The sequence below is a fragment of the Piliocolobus tephrosceles genome, chromosome 2 (genome assembly GCF_002776525.5).
Source record: "Piliocolobus tephrosceles isolate RC106 chromosome 2, ASM277652v3, whole genome shotgun sequence".
Lineage (NCBI taxonomy): Eukaryota > Metazoa > Chordata > Mammalia > Primates > Cercopithecidae > Piliocolobus > Piliocolobus tephrosceles.
This window is the reverse complement of record NC_045435.1, coordinates 160,672,953-160,687,936: the sequence shown is the minus strand read 5'-3', so window position 1 is coordinate 160,687,936 and position 14,984 is coordinate 160,672,953. Positions and strand designations below refer to the sequence as shown.

Genomic DNA, 14,984 nt, shown 5'->3' with positions numbered 1-14,984 from the left:
TTAATTGGTGTAATCAGGTTATTCACATTTAAAGTGGTTATTCATAGAGTTGGATTAATATTTACAATGTTTGTAACTGTTTTGTATGTGTCTCAGTTGACTTTCATACCTAATTTTGAATTTGTAAATTCATATTCTTTGTCTTAAAGAGAACGCTTGCAGACCCCTTAAAACCTGGAGACGCCCCCTACCTTGCACACATTATACCGGTATGTGATGGCAGAAAAGCTGCACAGTAGTCTTGGCAGGCGGTGCAGGGGGGATGCAGGGATTCACAGATGCGACTGTGCAACGCACAGATGCACTGGGTCTTTGCCTGGTGGGTTCAAAGCCTCCAGACGCTGACAAACGCTGCAGCCAATGAGTGGGTTCCCATAGTCCGATATGGAGGGCAAGGGGCGGGACTCCCTCCTGCCTCTCGCTGGCTGGGTTCAGAGTCTCCGCGAAGAGACTGCGTTGGGCCCAGAGTGGGCGTGGCTTACGTGTCCGCCGGCTTTCCTGGCAGGCCTGGCAGGGGGGCCAGGTTGCCATGACGACCGCGGCTAGGTCGCTGCAGACTCGGTTGGTGACTCCGGGCGCGTCGAAGATCGTGTACCTGTCGTTTGCAGTGGCTCAGTTTCCCAGTAATCCATAAGAATAGCAGGGATGACAGGGTCCCATGTCGTTTTTTGGTCCGAATTCCTCGACCGGCGACCCTGTGCCCGGCAGGCTGCACCGTGCCGCGCGCACTGACTCTGGCCTCTGCGGGAGCCCCCTGGACGGCTCCGGGGTGGGGAGGGGGCTTTGCAGATCCCCAGAAAACCGCCCGGCGAGCCACGAGCCCGCGGACTGCAGGCTCCGCTTCCTCGTGGGGTGTTCACTTTGTGTCAGTGTGTTGATTTGCCGCCAGTTAGAAGCGTCTTAAAAAGGGGCCGGGGCCATAGGAGGGGGGCTTGCTTATCTTAAGGAGGCTCTGGGCTTGCTGATCCACGCAGCGGTTTGTCGCGAGGCTGCGGGGGAACGGCCCACGGCCGCGGTAACAGGGCTTCGTCTTCTTTGCAGAGCCATGGGCAGCAGGAAGAAGGAAATTGCCCTGCAGGTAAGCCTCAAGGGGCGCTAGCTTCCAGCTCTGGGTTGGGCTCTGGGAAGAGGAGGGTGATTGGAGCGGGGTTGTAGTATAAAAGTGACATTTTGTTTGCTAGCAGTATGTGACAGTGTTCCCAAACTTGAGTGATGTACCCTTCCGTCTTAAAGGGCCAAAACTTATCTTGGAACCCCAGTGATGACAAATTTTATGCAAACAAAATTAATGCAAACAAAACTGAGTAGAAGCGGTTTATAGCGGTTTATGTATAGCGGTTTATGTATAGTGCATATACAACCATAAAACCTAAGCATGCGTTAAATAAAACTACAAACCAAGAAAATATGAATCAACATAACTCGACGTGACCATTATTTTGTTATTGTTGTTGAAATATAACTGCAGCTTGCACAGAGAATACAGTATAGGTTCTTTTGGCTTTGGGCATGAGTCTGTAACTGTGTGCTCTGTGGAGACCCAGTTTTCCCACCACTGTTCTCATCAAATTTCACTTATTAACAAATATGTTTCGAGATATATTATGTGCTGGGCATTTGTTATATAGAGTACCTTACTTCATTTGCATGTGGGACAAGTGAATTCAGAAGCCAGCAACTGCTCTTTTTCTTGGTTCTGGACAATAAACAGTGGTTGATTCTGAAGTGATGGTAAAAACATGCAGGAATAGACCCTGGAATTGGGAGAGAGTGCTTTGTCATAAGGAGATCATCTGGATGATCTGTAACATGGGAACATTTTAAAACAAACTTTAAAATGTCTCATCATCAGCTGGTCCCAGTAAGATGCATACTAAGGCTACAGCGCCTCCTAGATAATAGAGCTTTAGCGATTTTGAAACATCTGGTTTTTCTCTTATTGTCCTCGGTAGGATAGTTTGCATGTGGATTTCAAAAGTCTAGTGGTTTAAAAAAGAGGAAAGGGGAAAGCAGCATCATTCTAAGGGTACCCCATGCTGGGGGTGGGAGGGGTGGGGTGGGATTTTTAGACTGAAAGTCAGAAGACCTGATGTAGTTCTTGTGTCCTCTATAGCCAACTGTGTCTTTGACTACATCCCATACCCTCTCTGGGCTATAGCTTGCCCATCTATGGAATGAGGATGTTGTGTGAATTATCGCTAAGGGCCTTCTTCCAGCTTTGATATTCTAGAATTCTAGAGTCAGAAAGCACTTCATATATGAATGTTCTGGTTGAAGTAAATTCTGAGCAACTGGTCCTACCATTCATTGCTGTGTGACTCATTTCCTCAACCCTCTGGCCTCCGTATCTTTTACGTAGACAGGAGAGATAATACCTGTCCTTTAACGCCTGTAGAGCTGTGATGAGACTCCTTTAGACACTTCCTGGCTGGTCTGATGCGGTCTGTGGTGTCTCTAATGTTATTGCCCCATACTATGGTCATTTCATGTGTTGATGCCCTAGATCTCCTATGGCGGTAATAACTTTGTTAGCAATGTTGTTATTTTTTCATGTGTATTACTCAGAGCTCTGAGTACAATGCAGTACTCAGTAAGTGCTCCCTCCTGCTGAGGGAGGAGAGTGAGTGGCCTCCCTCCCCTCTTACACTGAGGCATCTGTGTAAAGGTCACCTCTCTATAAGGTAAACCCCTCGAAAGCAGTGCCTAAAGTCGGCCAACCCAGGAACCTTGTCCTCTCTCTTAGCAAGGTTATTCAGGGTTCCGTTTATAACTGAGACAGACAGAAATCGCAGGACATCAAGGGACAGTCTGGGTAAAAGGTGCCACACATTCCCTATTCATTCCCTACCAAATGCAAGGTTTAGTGAAGTCCGGATAGTTCCCACACCGTTCCGCTCTTACCTGGCTCCCAGGGCTGAGATTCTTCAACTGCCCAGAGTCCTGGCTCCAGAGCTGGTGGGACTCACTCCGTGACAGGGGTGGGCCACAGAGAGTTGCTGGTGGCTTAAGTCTGAGCCTCTGGGTAGGGGTGGGGGGGGTCCTTCTGAACGCTTCTATCACTTTCCTCAGGACTGTAGTTGTGGGCCCAAGGTTGCATCAGTCCAGCTCTCTTACTTCATTTAAGGCATCAAGAAGACTCTTCTGGGTTTTTCTTCTACTTTTCATTGAAACAAAAAAAGTAAGGAGCATGCTTCCTTAAAAGAGAGACCTTTTTTTTTTTTTTTTTGAGACAGTCTCATTCTGTCCTGTCGCCCAGGCTGGAATGCAGTGGCACGATCTCATCTCAGTTCAACCTCCACCTCCCAGGTTCACCAATTCTCATGTCCCAGCCTCCTGAGTAGCTGAGAAAACAGGTATGCGCCACCACGCCCAGCCAACTTTTGTATTTTTTTTTTTTTTAGTAGAGGCAGGGTTTTACCATGTTGGCCAGGCAGGTCTCAAACTTCTGGCCTCAAGTGATCTGCCCGCCCTGGCCTCCCAAAGTGTTGGGACTACAGGAATGAGCCATCACGTTTGGCCAAAAAAGGGGCTTTTAATAGAGGATTAGCAGGTGTTGCATGTTTCTTGCCCTTATTGCCAATAATGCATCCTATCTTTTTTAAAGGGACATAGACCTTGGCATACCGGTATTAAGAACAATAGTAGGCCAGGTGTGCTGGCTCATGCCTATAATCCCAGCACTTTGGAAGGCCCAGGCAGGTGGATCACTTGAGGTCAGGAGTTCACAACCAGCCTGGCCAACATGGTGAAACCCTGTCTCTACTAAAAATACAAAAAATTAGCCGGGTGTGGTAGCGGGCACCTATAATCCCAGCTACTTGGGAGGCTGAGGCAGGAGAATCGCTTGAACCCAGGAGGCAGAGGTTGCAGTGAGCCATGATCATGCCACTGCACTCCAGCCTGGGTGACAGAGTGAGACTCCATCTCAAAAAACAAACAAAAAACCCAGTAGTAATTTGTGTGGTCTTTTAATTTATATCGTTTCAAAGTAGCTCATCACAAAAATATGTTAATTACAAAGAAAAAGGGAATAATTTTACGGACAACAGGCCTGGCAGACCATGTTAATCCAGTGATCAAAGTGAACATCAGTAATAGGCAGATGGAAATTGTGTCTCACCTGCTAGGGAGTAGTGAGAGGAATGATCTTCAGCTTCTCCAACACTCCAACCAATCCAGCCAATTTCAACCAGTCCAAACATGCACAGTCTGAATCCAATCAGGAAGAAACATCTCATATGCCCCAACTGAGGGACATTCTACAAAATACCTGGCATGTAATTTTCCAAAGTGTCAACATTGTGAAAAGAAGAGAAAGACTAAAGAACTATTCCAGGCTAAAGAGACTTGACAAATAAATCTAGCACATGTTTCTGATTAGTTCCTTTGTTACTCAGGACATTATGGGATAAATAGGAAAAGTTGTATTCTATCTAAGGATTAAATGTTCAAAATATGTCAGTGTTTTTTTCCCCTGATTTTGATTATTGTATTGTGTTACATAGGAATAATATATTCAGGAGTAATGAGATAACAAGCTGTAATTTACTTCCAAATACCTAAAAAAAAAATCCCTAAATGTTTATACTGTACTTGCACACTTTCTGTAAGTTTGAAATTATTTCACAGTAAAAAACATTATACAGAAATGTTTACTATTGGCCAGGTGTTGTGGCTCACGCCTGTAATCCCAGCATTTTGGGAGGCTGAGGTGGGCAGATCACTTGAGGTCAGGAGTTCGAGACCAGCCTGGACGAGATGGTCAAACCCGGTCTCAACTAAAAATACAAAAATGGCCAGGTGTGGTGATGCGTGCCTGTAATCCCAGCTACTCAGGAGGCTGAAGCATAAGAATCGCTTGAACCTGGGAGGCAGAGGTTGCAGTGAGCTGAGATTGTACCTCTGCACTCCAGCCTGGGTGACAGAGCCAGACTCCATCTCAAAAAAAAAAAAAAAAAAAAAAAAAGAAAAGAAATTTTTACGTTAATGAAGAGGGATAATATGTATTTTTCCTTGTATTTCATATTTATAAAACCAGAACTCTGTGGATAAGAAAAAAAATGTGAGTGAATGGCAATAAATTCAACTTAATTCTGATACTAAGTGAAAACACAAATTTCAAAATGAGACCTAAAGTTTGATACATTTATGTACATTTTAAGGACACAAAAACAATTTATATATTGTTCCTGGACAAATAACATGTAAAATTATTTTTTAAATGCCTGAGACTAGTACACATTATTCTTAGGATAGTGTTTTTTCTGGGTAGGGAAGGAGGGAGAAAAGGAAGGAGAAAAGAAGACAGAGGATAACTTGAACTGTACTTGTATTTCAGAGACAGAAAGATAGAAATCTAGAGCAAATAGATTGAATTGTTTCCCTGCCTGAGCCCTCAGTAATATAGCATTTGATCCTCTTTGGCTTTAGGTCAACATCAGCACCCAAGAGCTTTGGGAGGAAATGCTCAGTTCCAAAGGACTAACTGGTAATTCAAAGTAAAATAACTTCTTAGATCCATTCTTTTCTAAATTATTAAATGGTGTGATGACCATGAAGAAAAGGGCTGCAATGAACACTACTTTCCTATTCCCTTGAACCTCATAAAAAACCAGATGTGTGTGTGTGTGTGTGTGTGTGTGGGTGTGTCTGGCTTGAACATCAGTAAATTCAGTTCAGGAAATGAGTGGGTACTCAGGGTTGTTTGGTGTTAAAAGTAACAGAAAACCTCTTCTAATTACCTCAGGCACTAAAGGAGAATGCATTGGAGGGAATACAGGGATCTCTTGGAACTCAAAGGATGGAAGGCGAGCCAGGCATCACTGGGACTTGAACCTGGGACTGCAGTCATTAGGAAACAGCAGGCCACTGTCTATGGGCCTCCTCATCCCCATCCTCCTGGCATCAGTTATTTGTTGCTGCTTAGCAATTTACCCAGAAACTTAGTGGTTTAAAACAACAAACATGGATTATCCCAGTTTCTGTGGGTCAGGAGTTCAGGTACAGCTTAGTTGGATAGCTCTGGCTCAGAGTGTCTCACCATGGTAGTTAAGGTGTCAGACGGGATCTCAAGGCTCAACGAGTAGTAGATTTGCTTCCAAGCTCTTTTGTGTGGCTACTGGCAGACCTAAGAAGATCCACTTCCAAGCTCACTCATGAGGCTGTTGGTAGGAAGGATTCAAGTCCTCACTGGCTGTTGGCCAGAGACATTAACTTCTTGCCATTGGTTTCTCCATGAGGCTACTCAACCTGGTAACTTGCTTCCCCCAGGACAGAGCTCTAAGAGAGGGCACAAGTTGGAAGTCACAGCCTTTTGTTAGCCTAATCTTGAAAGTGATATCCCATTGCTTTTGCCATACTCTGCTCATTAGAAGCTGGTCACTAGGTCCAGCCCACACTCCAGGGCAGGGGATTACACAAGTACATGAGGACCAGGAGGTGGGGATCATTAGAGACATCTGAGAGGCTGCCTACCACCTGCTGTCACCCACTCTTTACTTCTCGTTCTCATTCACTGCAGATATCTCTGTGCTCTGTTACTCTCTGTGTGCCTGCTCAATTCTTCTGTGAATATACCTGCTCAGTGTGCTTGTATCTGATCCTAGCTTGCCCATTACCAAATGACGTCAGCATTTAAGCCCATTCAAGCCAGATAGGATATCATGGCCCATCACCAACTGTAGAAATCTTTCTTATTCCCCGACCCAGTGCAAAATTAGCTTCCTCGTATGAAATCCTTCTGGAACCTCTGTGTGGTCACGTCCCTCCTGGGAGCTCCTAGGGCACTTGGGGTGAGTCTCTGTCTCAATCCCTCCAGCACACACCCCACTTGCTGTGGCCCCTGTAGGGAAAGACCATCATGGCTTTTCTCCTAGACTCTAAACACAACGGCATTGGCTTTTTCTTTCTTTTTTTGAGACTGAGTCACCCAGGCTGAAGTGCAGTGGTGCAATCTTGGCTCACTGCAACCTCCGTCTCTGGGGTTCAAGTGATTCTTCTGCCTCAGCCTCCCAAGTAGATGGGATTACAGGCACATTCTCTCACACCCAGCTAATTTTTATATTTTCAGTAGAGACGGGGTTTCACCGTCTTGGCCAGGCTGATCTCAAACTCCTGACCTCAAATGATCTGCCCACCCCGGCCTCCCAAAGTGCTGGGATTAAGGTGTGAGCCACCACGCCTGGCCAGCATTGGCTTTTTAATCTCACATCTGTAGTAGACTTGCCTGGGACTGAGGCTGAGTAGGTACTAGATAAATGCTGATCCAGTTGTGTGGGTGTGAGTATAATCCCTCAAACACTCTACTGTTTGAGGGATTATAAAGTCTTTTTGATGGTGCCAAGGCTTAACCATTTGTCCATGTGTCTTGTCTGGGCAACTGGAACATGACTCCAGGTGAAACAAATCATTATTTCCATTTCTTTAACAACCATGAAAAAACCACCCTTCCTTAATTTTTTGAGAATGTATCGTGTGCCAGCCACCTTGCTAAGCACCCTGTGTGATAGTAGCTAACATCCAGTGAGCACTGACCCTCTGCCAAGCCTGGTCTAAGTGGTTCAAGGGCCTCTGTTGACTGAAGGTAGCAGGACCTCCTCTTTGCTCCTTCTCATCAGGCAGTCTAGAGGAATATATAGATATGGAGCATAAAAATACATAGATATGTGTTTTTCTCTCTCCAGCCAGCAGAAATTTGCTTCCAAAGTAAACCAACAGCATCTTGGAAACCTTGCCTTCTGCTGGCTCATTTTCACCTGCTTTCAACATGCCAAAGTCCCTTCAGGCCTACACATGCATGCACAGACACACACATACACACACACACACATGCACACACACACAGACACACCTTTTTCTTGTCTCTGCCATTCCTTCCATGTGGCTTCTCTGTTTTGCTTCCTCTCACTCAGAGTCAAATCAAACACTTCCTCTCTGTTCCTTCCTACCCCCTACCCCCCATCCCCACTTCCTCCATAACTTTGTGAAGGTGCCTTTGTGCCCACCACTCCTCACAGAGCCAGGGCGTCCAAGAGGGAGGGAGAAGCTAGTAGCAATGGCAGGTGCACTATCAATACAAATACAGCACAGAGAGTTGAGCCCCAGCTTTTTTCCTTTGGGATTTAAACCTGCCCTTTTCAGTGGGCCTGTGTACAGGGCCCTCTAAGTCTTTAGGGACATTTTCCTGGCTTGTCCCAAATGCCCTTTTGGCCATCATCCACATACCTGTAGTAGGCTGAAATAAAAAAATAAATTAAAATCTGTCAATTGTGAAACTCTTGTCTTCAGGAAAGCCCAGAACTTTATCCTCTACCTGGATGCTGTGGAACCCAAATCCCACTCTCCTGCTTGGATATCTGGTTGCCTTTGTGATCACTTGTCTTAGATTTTCTGGTTGGTACTGAAAACCCAGCCTGTTTAGAGTTGAGTTTGTTCTCCTTTCCCCTCCAACAATCTCTCCCCACCCCTCGCTAGTTCTGTTTCTCTGCCAGGCTCAAAGGTGAAGTCCTTTTCACACCGTCTTCATTTTCATCCCAGTATTCTGCCTACCTTCTTTTCATTCTATCCCCTCTGCCACCCATGTGTCTGGCTTCCTCATTCCTGCTATACCCAACTTGGGTTCTCACATTCTGCAAAATTGTGCTACTTGGCTGAACCAATGAACACTGCTGAATTTATGCATCTTGCTTCTTCCCTGGAGCAGTTGAAAGAGCTATGGCATCAGGCAACACAGGATTTAAAACTTGAGTCTGCTGTACTGTGGTTTAAATGTGTCCCCCTTCAAAATTCAGGTGTTGAAACTGAATGGCAAAAATAATGGTTTTAAGAGGTGGGGCCTTTAAAAGGGGAGTAGTGCCCTTCATGAGTGACATTAAGTGCCCTTATAAAAGGGCTTGATGGCAGGAGTTTATTCCTCTTGCCCTTGACTTCCGTCATGTGAGGACACAGCATAATTCTCCTCCAGAGGGATGCAGCCCTTACCTGACAACCAAACCTGCTGGCACTTTGATCTTGGACTTGCCAGCCTCCAGAACTATGAGAAATAAGTTTCTGTTCATTATAAACTGCCTCAGTCTGTAGTGTCCTGTTACAGCAGCATAAATGGACTAAGCTATACTGCTTGAGAATTTGCTTTCTTACCTTAGGTCCATGACTTCACCTCTTTGAACTTCAGTTTCCTCATCTCGATAGTGCAATAATGATATCCATCTCACTGGGCTTTTTAGAGAAAAGCAAAGTGCACCTGCCCTCTTGCAGCTAAAGCAGAATGGCTTAGTCTGTTTATGCTACTGTAACAGGACACTACAGATAGATAGTATATAAAGAACAGAAATTTATTTATTACAATTCTGGATGCAGGCAAGTCCAAGACATTAGCTCCCTCTTCTCTCTAATACTTACTGTAAATCCTTGTTGCCTAGTGATTCAGGATAGAGCTCCTCAAGCCCCACATTCCAGATTCCTCCAGTGATCCCTGCCACCACTTTCTACCACACCACCTCAGGCAGGTCTGGTCCAGCAGGCTGCCCAGGGGTCCCTGAGTCTGCCACCTATGCCTGGCTGCCCATCCTTTGCACCACAGTCTCCCTCTCTGCCCATCCAAGCCTGGGCTCTCTACAATGCCCACTGCAAGTCACTTCTTCATGGGAAGCCTTCCTTCCCTGGTTAGTACAGAACAGTGTTAGTACAGTGCCACCAGTCTCTATACTAACTTTAGTCATGACAATTTATATTGTATTATATTAATAGTTCTCACTTGATGGGAAAATTTTGAAATGTGAATCTGCGATAAGTAAAATCACAAATTGCATGCTATTAAAATTGACAGAGTTAATCAATTATTAGCAATTTTGACACTATCTCCCTGTGACTATGCTACTCTAGCAGTTGAACCGAAATCCTCACCTGTGTAGAACAGGCATGAACTCTGGGAGTGTTGAAGCCTTTTGGCAGATATCCATCCTCTAAAATACGGCCACTGGTATGTCACCATCTAGCCCTTGCTGCCGCTTCATGGTCATGTGGGGCAGGTCCTGCACAAATCCAGTAGAAGGGAGTTGGCTTGGTTTGCTTAGCTTCCTGTAGATCATGTGGTTCACAACACTCAGATGAGAGGGTTCCTCTACATCCAGCCCTGACATGTGCTATAGATTGGGACTAAAGAAGAAAAAGGTATCCAAGTTTCTCTCTAGCTGTCTATCAGGCTCACTTTCTGGGAGAAAAATGTTGATTTTTCTAAAGTAAATAAAACTCTGCTCCACCCAAAGAAAGTGGCTTTTAATTCATCAGAAGAAAAGGTCAAACCTGTGTTTATTATTACTTTCTCAGATCATTAAAAAGGAATTACATAAAAGTCAATTGTGTGCTGCTGGGTCACCTACAGTGAGTGCCCTCTCCTTTTTAGAATAGACGTTTTCGGTCTAATTCCAGTATCACTGAGGGCCACGCTGTGTTAGGCCTAACCCTGAATGTAGCCTGAAGAACCCTTAAGATAAAGGAGCCATGTTAAGAAAATTATTTTCTGCTCTACTTATACTGTATTTAGAATTCAGTATACCAAGTCCATAAGAATGAGGGCTAGCTGTGTTTCCGTACTTGCTTACAATCTCATGGGATAGTAAATCCCTTTCACCATTAGATATCCCTGCAAATGAATGTCCATTTGAGGGGGGTTAGAAGGTACAGGTATAAATTTTGCCTGGTGTGGTGGGCGCTGGTGTCTACTGAATGTTCCTGCTTCTTGGTTCCACACAGTTGTTGATGTCTATCAAGGCTGGTGTGGCCCCTGCAAACCTGTGGTGAGCCTCTTCCAGAAGATGAGGATCGAGGTCGGCCTGGACCTTCTGCACTTTGCATTAGTAAGATTCTCTCTCATCCAACAGTCATACAATATTGTAAAAAGAATTTAAAAATTTAAAAGAGTCAGGAAGGAGAAGTGTGAGAGTGGCCTTTCTCAGATCATTAAAAAGGAATCAGTGTGGACTTTCTGTTGATACTGTCATGATACTTTCTAACTTCTCTAGCTATGAAGGCTCCTATTCCCCAACCCACCCCACCTCCCTATATCGCTCTTGGCTTGAGCAGTTCTTGGTGCTATATGAAGAGAAGAAATATATGTCACTCAAATGCATATTCTCCCTCTTCTTTTTTCTTTCTCCTGTCAACCAGGCTGGAGTGCAGTGGTGGGATCACGGCCCACTGCAGCCTTTGCCTCCCAGCCTCAAATGATCCTCCCACCTCAGCTTCCCAACTAGCTGGGACTATATAGGCACATGCCACCATGCTTCACTAATTTTTTAACTTTTTGTAGAGGCAAGGTCTCACTATATTGCCCAGGCTGGTCTAGAACTCCCGGGCTCAAGCAATCCTCCCACCACAGCATCCCAAAGTGTTGGGAGTACAGGTGTGAGCCACCACCCCAGCCGCATCTCCTTGGCTCGTGAACACTGTTGACTGAAATGTCACTTTCAGATTTCCATCCTCTGCTCCATAAAGGGGAACTTACAGCAAATATTTATTTGGATGAATGTATGGAAATGGGAATACATTCCAGATAAGTATTCAACAGACACTGTTGATATGCTGCATGGGTTTGAGGTTCATAGGCAGTGAAGACAGGAGAAAATATGACTTACACTAATCACTCAAGAAGTTGGACTTCAAGGACTTTGCAGTTCCTCCTTTGGCAGTCAGTCTTGGTGCTTCCATAGGGAGTGTGCTGTAGAAGGGCTTGTGTGGGGGATCTCTTATGCCCATGTGCAGCAGGTTTCTCAGACAATGAAGTCGGTGCCTGAGGACCTTCATCTCGGTTGTCAGTCATGGCTGCAGAAGGACATTAGCCAGTAGCGCTCCCTTGGACTGGTACAGTAGCTGGGTGGGGCAGGAGATACTCTTGCTTCCTCCTCATTTGATTCTTCAAGAGAGTACATGTCTGCAATTTTATAGGACAGCTCTGATTAGCAGGAACAGCATGAGAGCAAATCGGGGCTCCAACTGGGGAAGTCAGTCCTGGGGGTGTTCAGTTCCCTGTGTGGTTTCCCACCGATCAGTCGGGCCCTGCACCCCCTGCACCCAGGGTAGCTGCTGATAGTGGTTTTCTTTAGGCAGAGGCAGATCGTCTTGATGTCCTTGAAAAGTACCGAGGGAAGTGCGAGCCAACCTTTCTGTTTTATGCAGTAAGTACATTTTCAGAACCAGAACTATTTGACAATTGCACATAATTAGAGTTCAAAATAGAAGCATCTCACTAACATTAATTATCTTTGGGAGAATTAATGGGAACCACCAAGAGGCCTCACAGATTCAAACAAGTGATGCTGTTTTCTCTGATGCCTCCTAGTCTTTTTTTATGATGTTGGCTACATACAGATACCCCCACCCCCAAGTTGAAGTGGTGATACAAGCTGTTGACTAGGATGACGACCTGAGGGCCCTGCGCCCAAGGAGGTGGATGACACAACACCCTGGTGGTCACTGTGCTGGGGCAGCCTTCCTGGCTTGGTGTACACGGGGAGAGAGTACCAGTCACTCAAACGTACATGCTCCTTTTTGGCTCATGAATACTCTAGACTTGAGGCTTCACTCTCAGAGCACAGGGTTTCAAGATTTCTATCCTTTGCTCCATAAAGGGGACTTTTTGGTAAAAGCAGATACTCCTTTATGGGGCAAACAAGCTCTTCATTCACCCTATTTGATCATAAAATGTGAAGATATGTTTACAGAAAGTCAGAAATGAGAGGGACTTTTGAGGAAAGTCAAGTGGCCCAGTGTTTTGAAAATATAATTTGGATGTCCTTGGGTGTGACATCCATGGTCCAGCTGCATGCCCCTAAGGGCCCATTGTTTCACACTTGGCTTCCCAGGTTTAGGCCACCTGCCAGGCTCTGATGGCAACGGATCGATATACCTCCTCACTCAGACCAGCCCCCTCATTGTAGAGTCAGGAATACCAGGATCTACTCAACCAGGTCTCCAAACACCAGGCTAGGGTTGTTCAGTTTTGAAAACTTCAGCCTCCTGGCCTCAGCACTGCAAGTATTATAAATTGGAAACTTATGATGAAACATTATTTGAGCTTTGGATTTTAGTAGGGAGACTGAACTTACATGAGCTAACATGATTGGGAGGAAAAGAGGGAGAAGCAGGGAGGAGCTCGGAGATGAGCATGCCCCAGACACACTTGACATCAGAGCTCAGCTGCAGAAATGGACCACAATGGCTTAATTGCCTGAGCCCAGAGCAATTAAAGCATAAATCTTACTTGGCTGTATGGGAACATGGGCCACAATCTTCAACCCCATGGTGGTCCACTAAGGGATGGGATGGAAATGGAAGGAGGACCCACTCTATGTGAACTTCTCCCTCTCCAGATTCATTTCTTTGTGAGTACAAACATAGAGACTTTTGGCCAGGCGCGGTGGCTCACACCTGTAATCCCAGCACTTTGGGAGGCCGAGGCAGGCAGATCACCTGAGGTCAGGAGTTTGAGATCAGCCTGGCCAACATGGTGAAACACCATCTCTGCTAAAAATACAAAAATTAGCCAGGCCTGGTGGCGGGTGCCTGTAATCCCAGCTACTTAGGAGGCTGAGGCAGGAGAATCACTTGAACCCAGGAGGCAGAGGTTACAGTCAGCCGAGATCATGCCATTGAACTCCAGTCTGGGCAACAAGAGTGAAACTCCATCAAACAAACAAACAAACAAACAAACAAACAAACAAACAGACTTTTGAAAGAGTTAAAGCAGAAACTCAGGTTCATCCCAAATACCACCTCGACTGGGAAGCCTTCCCTGACCATCTCAGATGATGCTGGCAATTCTTGCCCCAAGTTCCAAGCACCTTATAAATTTCCGTATTACTTACAGCAATTATAGTATCGTAATTGTTTCTTCGGCATGGCCAGTCATCCCTCTCCCCACTCTAGTCCCCATTCATGAAGGCTGCAGCTATGTTTTTTCATGTTTAATGTTTATATTCTTTGCCTCTGCCTTGGTGCTTGGTATAGTAAGTGCTCAATAATATTTGTTGAATGAGTAAGTCACGTGTAAGCCACACTTAGTCACTCATAACTTACTATGTACTGTTCCTCCCTTAATGAACTGCTGGTTACCCTGAAGGAAGCTTTGAAAGGAGTGGCATGGCCTAGAAGGTAGAGATCAGAAAAAGAGAAATCATTTAAAACTAGGAGCAGACTGGCTGGGCGCGGTGGCTCACGCCTGTAATCCCAGCACTTTGGGAGGCCAAGATGGGCGCATCACGAGGTCAGGAGATCAAGACCATCCTGGCTAATACGGTGAAACCCCGTCTCTGCTAAAAATACAAAAAAATTAGCTGGGCATGGTGGCGGGCGCCTGTAGTCCCAGCTATTTGGGAAGCTGAGGCAGGAGAATGGCGTGAGCCCGAGAGGCGGAGCTTGCAGTGAGTCAAGATCACGCCACTGCACCCCAGCCTGGGCGACAGAGCGAGACTCCATCTCAAACAAACAAACAAACAAGCAAAAATCCTAGAAGCAGACCTGAGAGCGTCCTGGCCAAGGGAGGGCAGCAGAAGTGAGCACATTGCTATGATCCTGGGGTTGAGGGATCAAAGTGAGCACATTGCTATGATCCTGGGTTTGAGGGATCAAAGTGAGCACATTGCTATGATCCTGGGGTTGAGGGACCTTGATCTTGGGCACACTCCTAGACACTCTCGCCAGCTCTTGAAAGAGATTAATATTTGCCAAGAGTATTACATGCTGTTTGTAACATATTCTAGGGAGGAGAACTGGTGGCTGTGGTTAGAGGAGCAAATGCCCCACTGCTGCAGAAAACCATCCTAGACCAGCTGGAGGCCGAAAAGAAAGTGCTGGCTGAAAGCAGAGAACGGAAAGTGGTAACTGGAGGTCACTTCTATAAGCAGCTAACTCACAAGTGCACTAGTAGGGCGAGATCAGCAGTCCCCATCCCCCTTACCTGACTGTCCTGGAGCCGTTGGTGGACAGCT

The 14,984-nt window shown here is 45.8% G+C and overlaps 1 protein-coding gene across 6 annotated transcripts in view; it reads left to right on the top strand.

The window, feature by feature from the left end:
• Positions 1–526: 526 nt before the first annotated feature.
• Positions 527–14,984, top strand: part of NME9 (NME/NM23 family member 9) — a 29,156-nt gene continuing 14,698 nt past the window's right edge. The window contains exons 1-5 of one of the 6 annotated variants that reach the window (XM_023187896.2): positions 527–623; positions 1,042–1,078; positions 5,431–5,488; positions 10,753–10,856; positions 12,102–12,173. In XM_023187896.2, the coding sequence (XP_023043664.1) occupies positions 1,046–1,078; positions 5,431–5,488; positions 10,753–10,856; positions 12,102–12,173 (267 nt within the window). In that variant the 5' untranslated portion in view covers positions 527–623; positions 1,042–1,045. Of the gene's footprint in view, positions 1,079–3,256; positions 3,354–5,430; positions 5,489–10,752; positions 10,857–12,101; positions 12,174–14,756; positions 14,874–14,984 lie in introns of all 6 variants that reach the window. The other 5 variants (XM_023187897.2, XM_023187895.2, XM_031935072.1 and 2 more) reach the window with 5 other exon arrangements.